The sequence below is a fragment of the Lipotes vexillifer genome, unplaced genomic scaffold, assembly GCF_000442215.2.
Source record: "Lipotes vexillifer unplaced genomic scaffold, Lipotes_vexillifer_v1.1 scaffold1041, whole genome shotgun sequence".
NCBI classification, from domain to species: Eukaryota; Metazoa; Chordata; class Mammalia; order Artiodactyla; family Lipotidae; genus Lipotes; species Lipotes vexillifer.
Window position 1 is genome coordinate 2,478,227 of NW_006775616.1, and position 16,012 is coordinate 2,494,238.

Consider the following 16,012-nt stretch of genomic DNA (forward strand, 5'->3'; position numbering starts at 1 on the left):
CCCATAAACTGAAGGCATATCCTGAATCAAGAAAAGCGTACTATGAAAAATATGATTCATTATCTACCACCAATCTCTTAGAAAGACAGAAACTCCACGGTATATAAAAACAAATGGTTATCCTTTATTAATTCCACTGCTAAGGACCAAAATCTCAAGTACCATATAAGTTCTTCATGTCTATGTATATATCACATTACTTTCAACAGAATTCTATTTTATTTTATGCCTTTAAGTGAATGCCAAAATATAATTTGTATTTCCTCTCAATATGACTTTTTTCATAAATCATATTGTACTCAAAAACTGTTCTGTTATTAAAGAATAGAGTAAGTCACAGAGCAGTGTGATTGCTCTCATTGTCATCTCTTGTCAGCTCTCACTGTCATGTTTAGGGGTTCTCACTCATTTTTACTGCCTCTGTGCCATCCCTGCTCTCAGAATACCTCTCCTAATGGCCTTCATTTCCATCGGAGCTCGCCTTCATTGTTTCAAAGGTGACGTTCGGAATGAGACCATATTAAAAGTTGAGTCACTGACTTGGAGTAAGTGAAGATGCAATAAATTCTCCCGTCCAGGGCTTCCCTGGTGGTGCAGTGGTTGAGAGTCCGCCTGCTGTTGCAGGGGACACGGGTTCGTGCCCCGGTCCGGGAAGATCCCACATGCCACGGAGCGGCTGGGCCCGTGAGCCATGGCCGCTGAGCCTGCGCGTCTGGAGCCTGTGCTCCGCAACGGGAGAGGCCACAACAGTGAGAGGCCTGTGTACCGCAAAAAAGATAAAATAAAAAAAATAAATTCTCCCGTCCAGATAAAGAAGTCAGCCCCTTAGACTCGGTGGTCCTCCATGATCTAGCCCCCACCTCTCTTTTCTGCCTCAGCTCCTGCCCCTCTTCCCTGCATACTCCATGTTCCAACAATAGCCAAAGGACTTGCAATTCTCCAAACAAGCTTGAGCCCCTAGTATATGCTTCAGCTTCTCTTAAAGTTCCCTGCTTTGCCCACCTTGTGACCTCATGGTCATTCTTCAAAACTCAACTCAAACAACCAAGGCCTTCTCTCATTTCCCCAGGCCCACGGAGTGAGGTGCTTCTCTTTTTCCTTGTGTCTTAACATTGCTCTGTTATAATTCTCATCTCAATGTATTATGAATTTTGAATTTTAGTTTTGTGTGTTTCTTGAGGGCTGGCTATTTATTTTTTACCTCTTTGTCACCAGTGTTGAAGCGTGTATGACACACAGACCCCTAATAAATACTGAATGAATTAACACATAAATAGAATCACACTTTGTTATAAATAGACAAAACCTTAGGGGTCTCCATGTACACCATTTTCTGGAACAGAATGTGCATTCCAGAGGGAGCACACAAGTTGACTGTAAACGGTACTAGATGAACCTTTAGAATTATTTAATACTTATATATTGATTTGAATTGCATCAGAAAAAAAATACAGCTATCAAATCAAAACCAGGATTTCATTTATGTTACAACTCACAACATGCCTGGGTTGTTCATTAAGAGAGACCACTGAAAGGAAAATCTTTACATAAAAATGGTACACAGCTCTGGCAAAAATCTGGCAAAAAGAACTGAAATTTAGGGGACAGACTGGGTGCAGACTCTCCTTTGCAGCTGAGGAGTTTGAGTCCCAGAAAGCATAAATGACTTGTACAGCCAAGCTCGTAAGACGTGCAGCTGGCTGTGCAGAACTGAACCATCACCCGGCCCTCCTAAAACTTAGTCAAGTCAGTTGACTCTCCTTTTTTCTGTCTAATTTTCGTAACCAGTGACTATGACTCTCACCTAGGACAAATGCTAATTAAGAAGGATGTGTGTTAAATAAATTGCTGGCTATGAGACGTGGTGCTTAAACTTAAGTGTCCTGGGTTACTTCCCTTCCACCTACCCCTAAATTTAGAAGCCAAAGACTGAAAAAGTCTCTTCACCACCATCTCCATCACCATCCTCTCCCAGCTGTTAATGATGGTTTCCCTGTAAAATGAGGGTTTGGATCATAATCACCAAGGACTATTCTATAATCATGGATTCTTTGCCCATATGATGCCTTTGCATCTAGAAGCCTATTCTGATGCATCTGATAGAGTCATAACTTTTTCCATACTTATCTGCAGAACCCACCAAAGCACCAGCCAACATCTTTGCCAGAAGTCTTTCTGCAACAGATGTTGAAGTCTTCTGGGCCTCCCCCATGGAAAAGAATAGAGGTCGGATACAAGGGTATGAGGTAAGCAAGAGACAGGTGCCTTGGTTCTGGGAAAGGGTCCCTACCTCTCAATGAGAACTTTCTAGACACCCTCTGATGGGAAAAACACCTCAAGTTCCATTTAGAGGCATTTGTTTTAGAGAACAGTTGTTTCTAAAGGAGCGTGAATGGAAGCCCTGAGCATTCCACTGTGAGATTACCCGTTTCCATGGTACTCTGCAGAGAGCTCTGTCTAAATACATGCAGGTCTAAGCATGTATAAGATGGTTGGCAAAATGAGCTTTGACTTCTGATACACCGAGGATCACTTGGGCTCAAAACAAGGTGGGGAAAAAGGGAGAAATACCCAACCATGACTGTGCCAGTTTACCATCTCACTCTGAAGCTAAGAACAAAAAGGGGGCCTTTTTAATTATCGATGATTTCTCAGCACGCACAAAGCTCTTGGTTCTGAAAGCTCTGCTTACGACTTGCTGTATAGAAAATTAACTCTGTCATAAGAATCTTGTATTAAAAAAAAAATCACCTGATGACGTCAGGGATATCCCCAACAGGTATGACATCCAAGGTCTTCCTTTTTGTTTTCTCAGGTAAAATACTGGAGACATGATGACGAAGAAGAAAATGCTCGAAAAATACGAACAATAGGAAATCAGACATCAACAAAAATCACCAACTTAAAAGGCAGCGCTCTGTATCATTTAGCTGTCAAGGCATATAATTCTGCAGGGACAGGCCCCTCCAGTGCGACGGTCAACGTGACAACCAGAAAGCCACGTAAGAACATTCTTGCTCAGAAATATTTTAGAGATTCATCAAACATATTCCAAGTTCATTCCCATCCCCACCTCCCAGTGATCATTTGCATACTAATTGGTATCATTATGGAAATTCAGATTTACCTTAGCATTTTAACTGAACCTTTCCAAATACCATGCAAAATTCATTGCTCCGGAGGACAGAAAGATAAATGTTTTCTCCTCACTGGGAAGGGCCACTTCTTTTAGCTATAAATGTTAGGCGACCAACTGAATCTTTTTCCATTTGCAATGCTGTATCTCGTCAGATTTTAGTGACCTTGAAGACACATATTAGTGCAATAGCCCGTTAAATTGCCTCCACTCTCGAATTCTAGGAAGGAGATATTCCTCAGAATCCATTGAGACTTAATAATCTGTGACTTCGTATATCTTAAATTTTTACAGCGCCAAGTCAACCCCCCGGAAACATCATATGGAATTCGTCGGACTCCAAAATTATCCTGAATTGGGATCAAGTGAAGGCCCTGGATAATGAGTCGGAAGTAAAAGGATACAAAGTGGGTAATTTCTTTTTGCAGAGGCACCTACTCCTGCTGTTAGTGGGGACAGACTGTTCTCATGAATCTTAAGAACCCTGTCTTTGGGGCTTCCCTGGTGGCGCAGTGGTTGAGAGTCCGCCTGCCGATGCAGGGGACACGGGTTCGTAAAGAACCCTGTCCTCTCTCTCCCTGACAGCGCTCTGGCAGCCTGTTTCTCCCAAACACCAAAGTCGTTTGGTCTGAGTTTTGTCAACAGCCCGTGACAGCTGGTCAGGATTTAGAGAATCGCCTATACTTCGGGCTCAGGCAGAGACAATCAGAAATAGTTAAAGACCCTGTGGTTGGGTCTCCAAAAAATCATGAAGAACCACATTTTAAACATTTCTACTGTCAGTTTTGTTCTGTGCTTGTCTTGATGGTATTTTTAATCAACGGTAGTAACTTCTCCCTATTATTACTAATGGTTAATCTTTTTTGTTCATGTTCCTATTGTCAGGGGTATGTATACACACACACACACACACACACACACACACACACACGTACAGATACATACATATACACAAGGATTTTTTAGGACATTCGTTTGCCTGATCCCATAAATGTTAGCCTGACTTTAAAGAACTAGAAAAGAAAATGGATGTAGCCCTGGTGCCACAATTAAAGGGCATTTTAAGTATCTTGTTTTGTTTTACTTTTAAACAACATTTGAGGCAGTGCCGGCCAAACAAAACTAGTCTGCAGGATGCATCAAGCCTGCAGGCTGCTATTTGGTGACATTTTTGGATGCAGCTGTTGAGAGTAGCATAGTGACAGTGCTGTCAGGCATTAGTTACAGTTAGTAAAGCCAGGGCTGGAATTGGGAGTTGACATAGTTGGCCATAGAACCTTAGGTGATATGATTAGAGAGGGATTCAGAAACCCTTGCTGCTATGGGCTATTTTTCCTTCATCCATGTGGCACAGTGATTTGTATTCTGCCAGCAGAGAAACATTCCCTAAGAACTCATCTTCAGACCTTTCACTGGATCCCTTTGTAAAAGCAAACTTTCTGGAAGGGTCTTACAGAATAGAGCAAAAACGACCACATTTTGGTGCCCTAGTCATTATGTGACTTTAGGTAAATCATGTAACCTTTCTGGGACTGCATTTCTCTTTTATTAAAGGAGAAATCTTCCAGTATCTTCATTTTCCCCTGAGCCTTTGCATCTCTATTCCGTCTCCCTGGGACTGCCACCTCTTACATCTGCATCCTTAATCAGCCACTCATCTTTCGGGTCTAAGATGAGAAGCCTTCCCTGATGGCCAGAGCTCTCGCTATTTGTCAGATTTTTTTAAAGTACTTTCCATCCTCTCAGGTAATTGTAATTGGCTGATGACTTATTGTGAATCCCCAGACTGTGGGCCTCAAGAGCACAGTGCCTGAATGGTCCCCATGATTTCTCAAGCCAAGGATGCATTCACTGTGGTCGTATTAAAGGGAGCCCTCATTTCTTGAACTTCTACATCATTAGTCTCTTAGTACGACATAATGTGAAAGAGTTCATCTGATCAGTTTTATGTAAGACGAGAGAGATGTGGGGTTTGGTAGGCTGCGAGATGAGACAGGAGAGCGTAAACTCAAAGGAAGCAAAGAAAGAAGGCAAAAGTGAAGACAGACCTTGCAACTTCGGGGTCTGACCCAGGCTAACACTGCCGGGGCTGAACACAGCACGAGAGAGACGCAGATGTCATCTGGGACGAATTAATTTAACCAAACCCAGGAGGAGAGTGGAAAACAAACAAACAAACAAACAAACAACAACAACAACAACAACGGGAGCGGGAAAGTCTTCGTCCCTGCTTCCAGTGTCGCCCAGTAGAACAGAGAGAGAAGACACAATAAAAATTCAGAAAGCTTTAGGAGTCCATGTGGAGGGGCACAAGTTGCATGAGTGAGCCTCTTACTAGATTTTAAGCTCATGTTGAAGCTGGTGCTGAAATAAATTTGCAAGGCAGGGAGCTGCCTAAAATACTTCAGGGAACCAAGCAAAATGTTAGTCGGGCAAGAAATCCTGAGGATCATTCAGCCAAAGTCCTTCCTTTCGCAGATGTGAAAACCGAAAGCCATTGAGTAAAGTGACCTGGAGTGCCCTCAGCTTTCACAGGGCAGGGACCTGTATGCAAGCTGAATTTTACTTCAGTGAACTGGGTCTAAAAGCTTAATAGGCATTTTTAGAAGAAAACTTGGAAAATGAGTATTATTTAGCTGCTACTTCTTTGTCTTCCTGCCCCCTCTCAGAAACTCTCATATGAACTTGTCTTGGTAGCACTTTTCCAAGGAGGCCCTTCTTATATATATATTTTTAATTAAACAGACACTTTTGCAGACATCTAGAAGATTCCCTTGAGCAGCACAGAATCGGGCAGGTGTGGTGGAATCAAGCAGTATGAGACCAACACGGCAGTATTCAGCTCCCAGAAAAGAACTGGGGCTTCACGGAGGACTGGGGAAACTTTTTATTTCTATAGAACTAGAATAAAACATTGGAACAAATTACAACTGGAGAGCGTGGAACCTTTTCAGATGTGAGCAGCAGATCGGATGATATAGGCTAATTTGGTGTGGGGGGGGGGATCCAAAATGTATTTATTTAATATATTCGTCACAAGGGCTCAACCACAGACTTAATTAAAAAAAAAAAAAAAAAAAGGAAAGAAAGAAAAAGGACACCACAGCTTAAGATAGAGTCCTATCCAGAAATCAAGGAAAGAAAGACAACACAACAAGAGCCATGGATTTAGGCTTTTTTTTCCCCCCCAAATACGGTTTTTCACGTTGGATCTAAACTATATCTATGAAAAATAGAGTGGCACCTCCGAGTTGGGAATTTCATGCCTTAGGAAGCATCACTCATGGCTGGGTATGAAGTGTGTGAAATGCTGCAGAAACCACATGTGCTGACAGTAGAGGAAAGAGGATTAACAAGGTTAGACCAGGTGGTAGTAAAGGGCCCTTTGTGACTTCTTGATTTCCAGTTCGACTCAATTCCTTCCCTGCCTTTTAGGGCTGGCACTGGAGGAGCCAGACTCCCTACACATCCTCATTTAGATCCCAAGGAATCTCACTGTAACTGGTTATAGATATTGAAATGCTACATATACAGTGTTAATGTTCAGGGATGTGTATAGTTCTGTAAAACTTACACATCTGTGTGTATGTGTGTGTATTTTTGGCTTTCTACCTAAACTGTTGAGATTCGTGGGATTTCTGCTTGCGTAAATAGTCTCAAAAAGAAGTTGACTTTAGAAAGTTTAAGGCGCAAAATATTCTTTCAGCACAGAGTGTCAAGCTACTTTATGATACTTGAGCTAAAAAGAGAGCGTCTGGTTTCAGTATCACAAACTAAACTGTCTACAGAGCCAGGCAGGTTATGTAAAGGGATTAAGTTAGCTTAATCCTTTCAATAAATACTGTCAGTATACGTGCCAAGCACTGTTTTAATTCTTAATTTTGTAATAACCCATGAAGTAGGTGCAGTTATTAGCCCCAGTTTTATAGATGAAGAACTCATGGCAGAGAGTTTAGTAACTTGCCTATTTCACATAGCTAGTATTTTTTTCACTGATTTATTGAGATACAGTTGATATATTACATTGTGTAAGTTTAAGGTATACAGTGTGTTGATTTGATACATTTATATATTGCAAAAAGATCACCACCATAGCATTTACTAATGCCTCCATCCCATCACATAATTACCATTCCTTGTTTGTGGTGAGAATATGTTAGACCTACTTTCTTAGCAACATTCAAGTATATGGTACAGTGTTGTTAACACAGCTAGTATACTGAAGACCTGTGCTCTGAACACAGGCAGTATGGATCCAGAGTCCCACCTTTTAACCACTCAGCTATTCTGCCTGCCGTCAGTAAACAAATAGATCAAGTGGTAATAAAGTACTACCAAGAGAAATAACTCAGAGTGAGGGGAATAGGCAGTGCCATGGGATAGATAGGAGAGACATTATTTTAAATAAAGCACAGGGAAAGGCTCTATCAAGAGGTGACATTTCGATTGGGCCATGGAAAAAGGAGAGAGTAAGATAGGCAGCTCTCTCAGAGTGTTCCAAGCATAGTGAACAGGATATGCAAAGGTCCTGAGGTAGACACATGCCAATGTGACACAATAGGAAGTGTTGGAGAGTGTGATAAGCTACAGAGCTTGTGATGGTCCAGGATAGGCAGCAGCTTCTTAGCTCCAGCCAATTATTGCCAGACAGGAATGTAGACCAGTGTGGCCATATCTTCCAGTTTTTAGTAGAACCCAAAACTTTATCATGTATAGTTTCTTGGTTTTTACATGTTGACATCTAACTCAAAAAAAAAAAAAAATTGTAAACCCACTAAGGGCCCAGTAGTTAAAATATGCAGGCCAAATGTTACCCATGGGCCACGCGCTTTCTATGATCTAACCCCCCTTGTTTTGCATTCATGAAGACAGAGACCAGAGAGGGGAAGCAAATTGCCCACAGTGGTGGCCAAGCTGGTCTCCTCAGTTACGAATACAGGCTGTGAACCCACACTGCCTGGGTTTGAATGCTGGGTCCCCCACTTACTGGCCATGAGACCCTGGACACATTGCTAAACATCTTCAGGTCTCAGATTTCTCATCTTTAAAATCAGAATAATAACAGTGCCTACCTCAAGGGGTAATCTGTATTAGCACATAGAATATAAAGTGTTCAAACACATAGTAAGCATTCAATAATGTTTGATTCTATTATCATTATTCCCACAAATTCACTCTTTCTCCGTGTCTTCCACCCTGGATTATAGGAAATGCAAGCACAGCCTTTAAGTCAATCAGCTGAACCAAGTGTTTAGTGTAAATAAAGGTTTTACAGGCCTTTATTTAGGTGCCACTGCAGTCCCCATCATTAGAAGACTGATAAGCAATGCTGATAAAAGGGCAGTATTTTCCTGGAAGTCTTTCTTTTGGATTTACAGCTGAAACTAGCTGAATCCTCTGTGCTCTGGCAGAACTGAATCAAAGAAGCAATTTATTCCTCAACGCCAGGTGTGCCCTTGCATCCCATCAGCCAGCTCATGTTCCTGAAGGGCCATGATGAGATGCTGTGACAGTCCTGAATGTGCCTCAGGATTTATTTGAGCCTGATCATTAGTGAGGGGATGCTGAGTTTGATAAAACTGATGCTCTGAGAAGGAAGGGGGACGCTTATGAATCTTTCCACCTCAAGGAGATTGTGTTTTCCACCTTGTATTAGAGAGACATAAATAAAGGTGATAAAATGCCAGGAAACAAATGGGATCTAAACCGTTTTAAGGGAATTTTATGAATTTCACTTGTGTTTGATTTTTTTTTTTTTTTTGCAGTGGTAGGGTAACCCTATGTCTCTGACCTCAGCCAATCAGAATTTACAGTGGGTCTTAGGAAAAGAGGAGCCAGTCCTTTGGTTCGCAAATTGTGGTCTCTGGAGCAGAGGCAATGTTGTTACCTGGGAACTTGTTAGAGATGCAGATTTTTCAAGTTCCACCTGAAACCCACTAAATCAGAAACTCTGGTGTGGAGCCCGGTGTTCTGTGTTTTAACAAGCCCTCCAGGCGACTCTGATGCAGGCTCAGGTTGGAGAACGCTGATCTCATTCATGATTCACTGAATGAACATCCCCTGAAGATATTTCTTAACAACTTGTCACGGCCTGGACGCTTCTGTTACGGAGCCTGAGTCAGGAGGGCTGAAGCGAGGCTGGAGAAGGATTTCTCAGCCTCCTCACTGGTGCCACTTTGAGCTGGATAATTCTCTGTTGCGGGGACTGTCCTCTGCGTTATAGGAGGACCCACCCAGCCGTTGTGACAACAGAAAATGTCTGCAGACATTGCCAGATGCCCCCGGGGACCAAACTGGCCCTCCCCCCTCCCGCCCCTGTTGAGAACCAGTAGCCTGCAGCTTCGGTATTTTTTACAAGCTCCCCAGGTGCTTCTAACACACAGCCAGGACCAGAACCATTCATGTTACCCAACCCTATTTTTTTTTTTTTTTTTTTTTTTTTTTTTTTATTGTCAAGAGAAACGATGGGTTATGGTGATTTAAGAGTACAGGCTTAGGAGCGCTCGTCTTACCACTCAGCAGCTCTGTGACATCTCTGGGCCTCGGTTTCCTCATCTGCAGAAAAGAATAACCGTGCCTGTCCTGTCAGGTTGTTGTGGCAGTTAAATATGGTCATGTCAATAGAGTGCCTGGCTCGTTGTAAACATCAGAAAGTATTTGTGGGACAGTTCTCATCACAATTATCATATCCAGAGAGGCAGGTGCACCTCTCTGGGCCTTTATCTTTTGCTCCTGGTGGGAATTGTTGGTGACCACAGTAGGCAATGCCAGGTGGTGAATGTATTTTCAAGAGAGCTAGTTGCCCATCTCTTCACATGAACTACCAGCCTAGTCTCTGACCCAGAGGAAACCAAGAAGGGGAACAAAGAGTGGCACTGTTGAAGCTCCAGACACTTCTAGAGTGAGAGTAATTGCCCCATAACATCCCCTCTTTTCTATGTAGCTGAAAAAGCGGTCCAGTGTCCTCCGGGGGTTATAGCACTTGTCTTTCAGAGATGCTCTCCCTGTTCTGAAATGTCCTCTTTCCAAAGGATTAATAATAATGATAACTTTTGGCCTGATTTTTACACCTTACTTTTTGCTTCTAACCTTTGCCGTGTATGTTTGTACCTTTTGTTCCTTTTAAGGCTTCATAGATACTGTTTCTTACATGCTTCCTTTGAGCCCTTCATTTTACTCAATCCTGTGCAATCGTAAAGACTTCCCAGAAAAGTGGGTGTTATTGTCCCCGTTTTACAGATGTGGGCAGTGAGGCTCAGAGCGGGAAAGTAAGTGGACCACGGTCACACAGCAGCCAAGTCTGTCCTCATGCCAAAGACCCTCATGCGTAACTGAGCTCTGTACATCCACCTTCTCCATGTGTGTTAATTGACCTTCCAGAGGTTACATGAGGCCACACAGCATGTCGTTAGACTCATGCTAGCCCTGCTGCCATGCTGCACAACGCTTTAAACTCTTTCCTCATAATGAAATCAATGGTGGCTGCAGACATGCCCCTCGCTATTAAATGAGCCTTCCAAATGCAAGTGGGCAGCCTGACAACCTCGGCGTCCCTGCATTTCACTGGTGCCCAGAGGTGAAAGTGAAGGAATGCTCCATCCTTGGGGCCTTTGTGAGGACAGCAGGTGATACCTGTTCTTTCCGTATTGGCAGGTCTTGTACAGATGGAGCAGACAAAGCAGCACATCTGTCATTGAAACAAATGAAACATCAGTGGAGCTTTCTTTGCCTTTTGATGAAGATTATATAATAGAAATTAAACCATTCAGTGATGGAGGAGATGGCAGCAGCAGTGAACAGATTCGAATTCCAAAGATATCAAGTAAGGATGTCTTTTTTTGCCTCCCTTCTCCCTGTCTGCCCTATCTCCTAAGCTTCCCAGTGAGTCAGGGCTAGGGTGAAATTAAGCCCGAAAAAAAAAAAAAAAAAAAAAAAAAAAAAATAAAAAAAAAAAAGGAAAAAATGGACAATACCATCCCCCTTCCTCAGACCACTGGTATTTACTGATCTCAGGTAGTTTTGTGCAGAAGACAGTTTGACTAGTTTTGGCTGATCTAATCAGCTGGCAATCAAAAATCAGGTTAAAGCAGCCCCAGATCAGTCACCCAGGCTTTTCCATGTGGACCCATGTAGTTTGCATCTACAGTAACCCCAAAATTACAGCTTAGAAAGTTAAAAGCATGACTCGGGAAGAACAAGCAAAGCGTTCTTTAAAATGCTCTGGAAACCTGTCCGTAATGACACAATATAATGTCTTTGGCTGAAAATATTTTGGACTTGACACTGTTTATTTTGAACATGTGTGTGTAACATATGTACATAAATGCACATGTCTACATATAATCAAGATTATCTTTGTTTACAAAGACTGTTGAAGAGTGTGTTCTTTTTTGAGCCAAATACATTCAACTTAGTTTGCAAATACTATGTTTGCAAATATCTCAGCAGCATATTATTTTTGGGGGTTTTTTTTGGTATGATTTTATTTATTTGAAATGAAAGGAAAAAAACAGAACAGGCAAATCCATAGAGGCAGATTAGTGGCTGGTAGTGACTGGCCAGCGGTGTGAATTGTGGCTTAACGGGTACTGGGTTTCCATTCGGATGATGAAAAAGTTCTGGAACTAGATTACAGTCCCGGTTGTACAGCATTGGAGTGAACTTAATGTCACTGAATTGTACACTTTAAAATGGTAACTTTTACGTTATGTGTATTTTACCACAATAATAAAAAAAATAAGATTGCCATTAGGTATCTTAAGTATAGATTTTCATTGGCCTTTGGATTTAACAGTCTAGAGATAAGGGGTTCAGTGAAGGCTGGAGACACGAACTTTCAAGCCATCAGTGGAGATACGATATTTTAAATCATGGGCAACCCTCACTACATAGTCCTGAGCTTCAGCCCCTTTGCCAAGTGTCCATCATAGTAGTTTTCAGATGAGGAAAGGGTCTAGTATTCTTGCTGATATCAAGTTTTAGTAAAGCATCCACTAAGCCATTTTAATTACATCTATAAAATTTGGATGCCCCAAATCAGAAAACAAAATGTTTAATGGTCATTTCACCCTTCTTCTGAATAAGCACTTGTTAATGTTAATGGACATAGAACAGGACTTCAGGTGGGAAGCCAAGGCTGCCCCAAGACATGCTCCGAATTCAGGAGTAATTTGCCAGTTTCCAGATGAGGTTTATATTTACTGTACCTTTTTTGCATACAAACACTAAAGGCATTTTTGTCTTTTAAAACACTGGGGAGCATTGGTTTCTACATATCAGAAGAGGACTCTAACTTCTGTTGGAAGGAACCAGATTTATGGTGAGATGTGGAAATTATCTCCAGGCCAAAAAAACACAAGATGAGAATTTGTTTTGGGATTAATTTATCTCACTTTCTTTAAATCTGACTTCATACTTGTTTATCATTGCAAGGATTTTTTGTTTTAAAGACTGACTGATGATTCTTGGTTTAATTCATTACAAAAACATTTTAAGCAATTTTATTGGTAAAATTATTAGATGCTAAGGATGTAACTGTGAGCAAAACATGATCTCTTTCTCAAGAGGTTTTCCATTTTGTTGGTCAGAGATCTTACGATCTTGTTAAAACCTCAAATGACTGTTGGTAACTTCTTACTATGAAAAAATGTAAGATGTGAAAGAAAAAGTTTTAAAAGGATTGAGATTATCTTGTCGGGAAAAAAAAAAAAAAAAGAGGTATGTTTAGACAGACATGAGTTGGAATCCCAATTCAGCTCTTTACTAACTGGGTAATCTTAGACTTATCTTACTTCTCTGGGCCCCCATTTCCTTAGCAGTTAAATGGTGTGATAACCATACCAGAGGTCCTCAGGGTTTTTATAGGAATTAAATGTCATGTGGCTCTGTGCCCGGCAATAAGCTTGAATTCGAAAGGGAACATCAATGTTTATTTTGCTGCATCATTGATATCATAGTATTTATCAGTAATGTTACCAGTCATATTGAAGTTTCTTCTCATGTTAGAGGGGGACACCCTCCTTTTACAGATGCTTAAACAGAGATCCAGAGATGTCCACCACCTGCTCCCAGGTTCATAGCTAGGGGGTCATAGAACTGAGACTAAAAAAGTCAACAAGAGATGGTCATTTCCAGTAGACTTCAGATAGTTCTTCCGTTTCCAAAAGCCCTGGGGCCCGGCCTCCCTTTGTCGCCAGGGTGAGTAAATTTCTTCTCTCTCCAGATGCCTATGCAAGAGGAGCGGGGCCGTCCACTTCCAAGGCATGCACGCTGTCGGCCATCAGTACGATCATGATCTCCCTCACAGCCAGGTCCAGTTTATGACAACAGTTCTCTAAAGGACTTGCTGTTTATAATATAAGCAACATTTAGCTAGTTGTTTTGAAGACACCCAGTACTAAGTAATATTGTTGTTCAAGTACATCTTATTACTGGAAAAAAAAATGTTTTTTGCTTCTTTAGGGATATGGCATTCTACAGTACTTTCTCAAAGCAAATCTAGCTTTGTCTGAAGTTTCTTTGGAAACTCTGCAGTGCACTGAAGACATCTGTAATATGATGTTACCAAAGCAGTTTACATATGTCCTTATATGCATATTTTTTATTATATACTTAGTGTTTTATAGAATTTTTTAAAGTTAACATGAAATGTAGATATTAATTTTTTTCCTCTGCTGTAAAATGCTATGGGCAACACAGTCATGTGGTTATTATTTGAAAATAGTTCCTTTAAAGACAGAGTTGGAAACTCACCTTGGTAAATACATTGCAGATTCCTTGTACAGTTTTATAAGGGTCTAGTGGCAGAACAGCTGAAGACTTGGTCTGTAACTCAAGGCTGCTGTATGGAAATGACTCTTGGGATGACTAATGTACTGAATCCAGTCGTTTTGCCATGTACAATATGCTTTCCAGCCCTGTTGTGAATTCCGTTGTTCAACACAACCTGAGATGGTTTCAGGAATGGCTGCAATCTCAAAACCTAAACTAATTTGCCCAAGAGGCACCTTGTGCAATATTCCCATCCCTGAATTTAGCAGCCTATGGTAAGACTTTCTTTTCCCTCAACTCAGTTAACATTGTCTTTGTAGTAGTAGCATTATCTTAGACATGACATTGGAAGTTAAATATCCTGTAGTAACATAGACCAAAAGTTAACAGAGTCAACCATGTCTTTCAAAGGATAAAAGATAATTTTACTATCTTTAAATGTATCTGTCTTGAATGTACATTTAACAACAAAAAGGGTAATTCTCTGTTGATGGATTCGTAACTTCTTTACAAAATTTCTTATAGATAATATGTGTATCTCTTTAATAATAGAGCCCTTCTTTTGAATCAAAATTATGTATGGAGTCTGGCAGATCTCTCCTGTTTCAGCAAGTAGCTGCCACAAAGAATTTTTTTCATGACTCTACAAAAGATCTTTAGTACAATGGTGTGGTATCTCAGTGAGTCTCCTGTTTTGCAATAGGTAGCCTCATTGCTTTACAAGCTTCATCTTCTACGTCTTAAAATCACACATTGGAAAACGACAATATCAACAAAACTGTATTCTTATGAAAAGAACTATTTGTAATAATGGGGGAGGTTTTGTAAGCTGACACTAGTGGAACAGTGCATATAAAAGGCAATGAAATTTTCTATAAAAATTTTCACATGTAAACATGCTGCCACCTTTTCTTCTTTCTCAGAGAGCTCAAATTTGCCTGTAATTTGTCATTTTTCCTTAACTTTTCAACCTTCTAGCTATATTTATCCAATAAAGTCATAATCAGGATTCCACTTGTGTAAAAACTAGGGTGGTAACTGGAAAAAAAATATTGTCAGTATTTCAAGCTGTGTTCCTTTCTTAGTTTGATATGGTTACTTCTATGTTAAAATAAAACAAAATTTTAAATCACATGCAAAAAAAAAAAATCAACAAAATAATAAAATGAATGAAAAAAAATGATACCCCAGGTAGTTCCCAACCCCAGTGTAAATGATATTTACCAGTGATCTAGCATATGTAATCTCTTTTTAAAGGTATTGTTAATAAATATTCTGTCATTTGTAAAGATACTTGTCTTTTGGGAGCATTTTTCCTACCTGCCTGTCAGGGAATTTGTTAGCTCACCCTTGTGCTAGTTATAATTTTAGATCATAGAGGGACTCAGAAGTCTCTGGTCACGATCCAAAGCTAGTTGACCCAGAGCTCTTCCTTTGGAATTGACAACCCTGAAAACATCATTGCAAATCCTCTTTGGAGGTAGAGAGGGACAAAAATCCACAAAGAAATGTCCTGAAGATCAAACTTGAATAGATCCTCTGCATTAGCTAAGTCTTTTCTGTATTTAATCTAAGGCTATCTGTTGTTTTAAGGTTTCCCCAACCCCGCTGCTAAAAGGATAGAATCTAAACTTGAGGCCCTTCTTAATGTAATAAGAACTCTGTACCCGGCCACACAGAGTCCTCACTGGCCCCTGAACACTGCTTGCTTTTGGTCTCATCTCTGTGCCTTTTGGGCATCTGGCTGCCCCTTCCTGAAATACCCGCCACTGTTCTTTATCACCTGAATCCCTACTGTCCTAGGGTAGGCTCGTCTGTGAAGCCTTCCCACACTCCAGTCCTTGGTGACATCCTTCCTCTGAATAAGCTGTGAGCCCTGTCGATACCCCTTATTTAGTAATTAATCAGGTACTACTTTTGGAAATCTCTTGTACTGTTATCTTGCATTTTAACTTAACTCCTGTATTGTTACTTAATTTTCCTTGTATGTATGCCTTGTCTTCCCAACTAGATTGTAAGCTCCTTGAGGGCAGGGACTTTGGTCTTATCTTCCATGTACTCTCCATAGTGCCTAGCACAGTGCCTTGCAATAAATAATCATTGTTT

At 40.9% G+C, this 16,012-nt stretch overlaps 1 protein-coding gene across 1 annotated transcript in view; it reads left to right on the plus strand.

The window, feature by feature from the left end:
- Positions 1-15,197, plus strand: part of CNTN4 (contactin 4) — a 331,989-nt gene extending 316,792 nt beyond the window's left edge. Inside the window, exons 18-22 of the mRNA XM_007450035.1 lie at positions 2,134-2,246; positions 2,816-3,002; positions 3,431-3,543; positions 10,790-10,958; positions 13,359-15,197. Of these exons, the coding sequence (XP_007450097.1) occupies positions 2,134-2,246; positions 2,816-3,002; positions 3,431-3,543; positions 10,790-10,958; positions 13,359-13,459 (683 nt within the window). The 3' untranslated portion in view covers positions 13,460-15,197. The remainder of the gene's footprint in view (positions 1-2,133; positions 2,247-2,815; positions 3,003-3,430; positions 3,544-10,789; positions 10,959-13,358) is intronic.
- The last annotated feature ends 815 nt before the right edge of the window (positions 15,198-16,012 follow it).